This window comes from Coregonus lavaretus (genome assembly GCF_964263955.1).
Source record: "Coregonus lavaretus genome assembly, contig: HAP1_SCAFFOLD_2789, whole genome shotgun sequence".
NCBI lineage: Eukaryota > Metazoa > Chordata > Actinopteri > Salmoniformes > Salmonidae > Coregonus > Coregonus lavaretus.
In genome coordinates this window covers 16,820-21,339 of record NW_028163414.1, presented here as the reverse complement: position 1 = coordinate 21,339, position 4,520 = coordinate 16,820, and the positions used below count along the sequence as shown (strand labels likewise).

Here is a 4,520-nt window from a genome sequence, read left to right as displayed (position 1 = left end):
CACAACCAACATTCCATTTCTTCATGAAAAACATTTAACAAAGGCATAATCTTCAGATACGATAATCACTCTGCACGTCCTGAGGAAAATGAACCAGAAGGAGCTTGCTGACACACTGGAGAAAAGTAAGAGCTGTCTGCCTCATGTTGAATGCTGTTTTAGAACATTTAAAAGCTGTAGCTAAAGTACAGCTAAAGTAGCTGTGTAACTCAATGATTAACGCCTTAACACTACACCTAGTGACCTCAACAAGTAGCAGAGAGAGAGAGAGAGAGAGAGAGAGAGAGAGAGAGAGAGAGAGAGAGAGAGAGAGAGAGAGAGAGAGAGAATTAATATTACCAATAATAATATAATCAGTCACACCAGTCTGTAATGCATTATGAAAACATTTACACATTTATACAGTCCTTTATAACTTGGTAACAGTCCTACAATACTGTAGGCATTAAAACAGACGTAATATTAATATCCTCTGTTATTTCTTCATTCAGATGATCTTGCTGTGATTTGCCAACGTGAACTCAAATCTAATCTAAAGAAGAAGTTTCAATGTGTATTTGAGGGGATTGCTAAACAAGGAAACCCAACACTTCTCAATAAGATCTACACAGAGCTCTACATCACAGAGGGTGGAACAGGAGAGGTCAATAATGAACATGAGCTGAGACAGATTGAGACAACAACCAGGAAACAAGCAAGACCAGTGACTGCAATCAAATGTAACGACATCTTCAAACCCTTAACTGGACAAGACAAACTTATCAGGACTGTGTTGACAAAGGGTGTCGCTGGCATTGGAAAAACAGTCTCTGTGCAGAAGTTCATTCTGGACTGGGCTGAAGGAAAAGCAAATCAGGATGTCCAATTTGTATTTTCATTCCCTTTGCGGGAGCTAAATTTGATGAAAAATGAAAAACACACTTTGATTGAACTTCTCAATCACTTCTCAAGGGAAACCAAACAATCAAGAATCTCCAACTACGACAAGTACAAAGTTCTGTTCATCTTTGATGGTCTGGATGAGTGCCGACTGCCCCTAGACTTCCAGAAGAACAAGATCTGTTGTGACGTCACAGAGTCAACCTCAGTGGATGTTCTGCTGACTAATCTCATCAAAGGAAATCTGCTTCCCTCTGCTCTCCTCTGGATAACTACCCGACCTGCAGCAGCCAATAAGATCCCTTCAGGGTGTGTTGACCAGGTGACAGATGTACGAGGGTTCAATGACCCACAGAAGGAGGAGTACTTCAGGAAGAGATTCAGTGATGAGGACCTGGCCAGCAGAATCATCTCACACATAAAGACATCAAGGAGCCTCCACATCATGTGCTACATTCCAGTCTTCTGTTGGATTTCTGCAATGGTCCTTGAACACATGCTGAAACATGAGAGAGAAGAAATGCCCAATACTCTGACTGAGATGTACTCACACCTTGTGGTGTTTCATACCAAACAGAAGAATGAAAAGTATCTTGGGAAAGAAGAGACAGGTCCACAATGGAATGAAGAGAGCATTATGTCACTGGGAAAACTGGCTTTTCAACAGCTTGTGAATGGCAATCTGATTTTCTATGAAGAAGACCTGAAAGAGGCTGGCATTGATGTCAATGAAGCCTCAGTGTACTCAGGATTGTGCACACAGATATTTAAAGAGGAATGTGGGCTGTGCCAGGACAAGGTGTACTGCTTCGTGCATCTGAGCATTCAAGAGTTTCTGGCTGCTGTATATGTGTTCCTCTCATTCATCAACAATAATGAGAATCTAATGGACAATCTGCAAAGAAAGTCCAGTAAATTTTCCTCGCTGTTCAGAAACATGCTTGAAGTTTCTTTCTACAAGAGTGCTGTGGATAAAGCCTTACAAAGTGAGACAGGAAACCTGGACCTGTTCCTCCGCTTCCTTCTGGGCCTCTCACTGGAGTCCAATCAGAAGCACTTACGAGGTCTCCTGACAAAGACAAGAAGCAGCTCACAGAGCCATGAAGAAATAGTGAAATACATCAAGGAGAAGATCAGGGAGAATCCCTCTCCAGAGAGGTGCATCAATCTGTTCCACTGTCTGAATGAACTGAATGACCATTCTCTAGTGGATGAGATCCAAAGCTACCTGAGCTCAGGAAGTCTCTCAGAAGAAGAACTGTCACCTGCACATTGCTCAGCTCTGGTCTTTGTGTTGCTGACTTCAGAAAAGGAGCTGGATGTGTTTGACCTGAAGAAATACTCCAGATCAGAGGAAGGTCTTCTGAGGCTGCTGCCATTGGTCAAAGCCTCCAGAGCTGCTCTGTGAGTACATCAAATGACATATAAGAACTAATCATCAGGAAGAAATATTAAGTTTAGAGTAAAATATGTATTATAATATGTATATAATATTATATTGAAAAACATATTGAATAAATGCATTGATTTTCACATTAGTAAACCATTATAACCATACAATTCTAGGAGACGGAAGATGAATCTATATGTTGTTTAAGAGAATAAACGAAATGCATCTGCCATTGTCCTTCTACACTACTGGTGTTAAATTAACTGTGTTTGTGAAATCATGATGATCTCTTTGCAGGCTGTCAGGCTGTGGAGTCACAGAGGAAGGATGTGCTTCTCTGGTCTCAGCTCTGAAGTCAAACCCCTCACACCTGAGAAAGCTGGATCTGAATAACAATGACCTGAAAGATTCAGGAGTGAAGCTGCTCTCTGCTGTCCTGGGGAATCCCCACTGTAAACTGGAGACTCTGAGGTCAGTATTACTGTAGTTGGTCAACAAGTGATAAAGATTCATACATATATACATACATATATATTTTACCGTTTGGAAATGAAAACACTTTATTATGTAGTTCTCCCATTTGAAAAAGTCATAATCATTTATATAAATTCATTTAGTCAAAAGTTTAGTGTTTGGTCCAATATTCTTTGCCTGCAGTGATTACATCAAGCTTGTGATTCTAAAAACTTGTTGAATGCATTTGCAGTTTGTCTTGGTTGTGTTTTAGATGATGTTTTTCCTAATAGAAACTGAATGGTGAATAATGTCCTGTCATTTTGGAGTCACTTCACTTGTATTGTCAGTAAGAATAGAAGATGTTTCTGAACACTTCTACATTCATGTGGATGCTACCATGATTATGAATAATCATGAATTAATCGTGAATGATGATGAATGAGAAAGTTACAGAGGAACAAGGATCATACCCCCTCTGTTATTGGTAATGGTGAGAGGTTAGCATGTTTTGTTGTAGCCTCTGTAACTTTCTCACTCATTATTATTCATGATTCATTCATGATTCTTCTTAATCATTGCATCATTAGGATTAATTTAGTAGTGTTTAGAAACATGATATCTACTCACTTAGACAGAAGATTACTCCAGTCATCATCCACCATTCAGTTACTATTGGGCAAAACATAACCCAAAACACAACCAAAACAAACTGCAAATGCAACCAATGAGTTTGGGATCAAATACTAAACTTTTGACTACTTTTATACACTATAAGTGAATTGGTCAGAATACTTATGACTTCTTCAAATGGGGGACTAGATACATAAAGTGCTTTCATTTCTAAATGGTGAAACAGATATGTATTAAAATACACTCAAATAAAAGGTTACATTATATACTGTCACCTCATATGAAACATTTGATCTCAAATCCAAAATGTTGGTGTATAGAGCCATATTTAAAATGTTAGCTTCACTGTCAAAAAAGATATGGTGTGGACTGTATACTCAATACAATCTAAATCTGATACCTCACTGTATGTCTTTTGACTGATAATGCTTTTTAAACTGCTCTGGTCAGTCTACTCAAATATTTGTACTATACATTTTTCTATCTACAAGCAATAGTATGATAATTTCTAATAATGATACATTATTTTATGAATAGATATGGCAGGTTTCAGGACACTGATGTATCTGAATATGTTGAAAAAATATACTGCCACTATTTTCACCACCAAAGAATAGCAGTGTGGTTTTAATATGATTTGACTCTTTGCAGGCTGTCAGGCTGTCTAGTCACAGAGGAAGGCTGTGCTTCTCTGGTCTCAGCTCTGAAGTCAAACCCCTCACACCTGAGAGAGCTGGATCTGAGTAACAATGACCTGAAGGATTCAGGAGTGAAGCTGCTCTCTGCTGGACTGGGGAATCCCCACTGTAAACTGGAGACTCTGAGGTCAGTATTCCTGTAGTTGGTCAACAACTGATAACTTGTTCACCAGATCCACATGTGTTTGCCAGGCACACATAGTCCACACCATATGTGTTTGGACAGTGAAGCTTACAGTTTTACATTTGGTGCTATGCTCCAGCATTTTGGATTTGAGATAGAATGTTTCATATTAGGCAACAGTACAGAATGTCACCTTTTATTTGAGGTTAATGGTGAGAGGTTAGCATGTTTTGTTGTAGCCTCTGTAACTTTCTCACTCATTATTATTCATGATTCATTCATGATTCTTCTTAATCATTGCATCATTAGGATTAATTTAGTAGTGTTTAGAAACATGTTATCT

General features: G+C 38.7%; 1 protein-coding gene across 1 annotated transcript; it reads left to right on the top strand.

The window, feature by feature from the left end:
• Positions 1-478: 478 nt before the first annotated feature.
• On the top strand, positions 479-2,287 carry LOC311118164 (NLR family CARD domain-containing protein 3-like; the record flags this gene model as incomplete). The annotated part of the gene is made up of 1 exon (XM_084193024.1): positions 479-2,287. A coding segment is annotated over one exon (1,809 nt), but the record flags the coding sequence as incomplete, so codon positions are not given.
• Between the last annotated feature and the right edge of the window lie 2,233 nt (positions 2,288-4,520).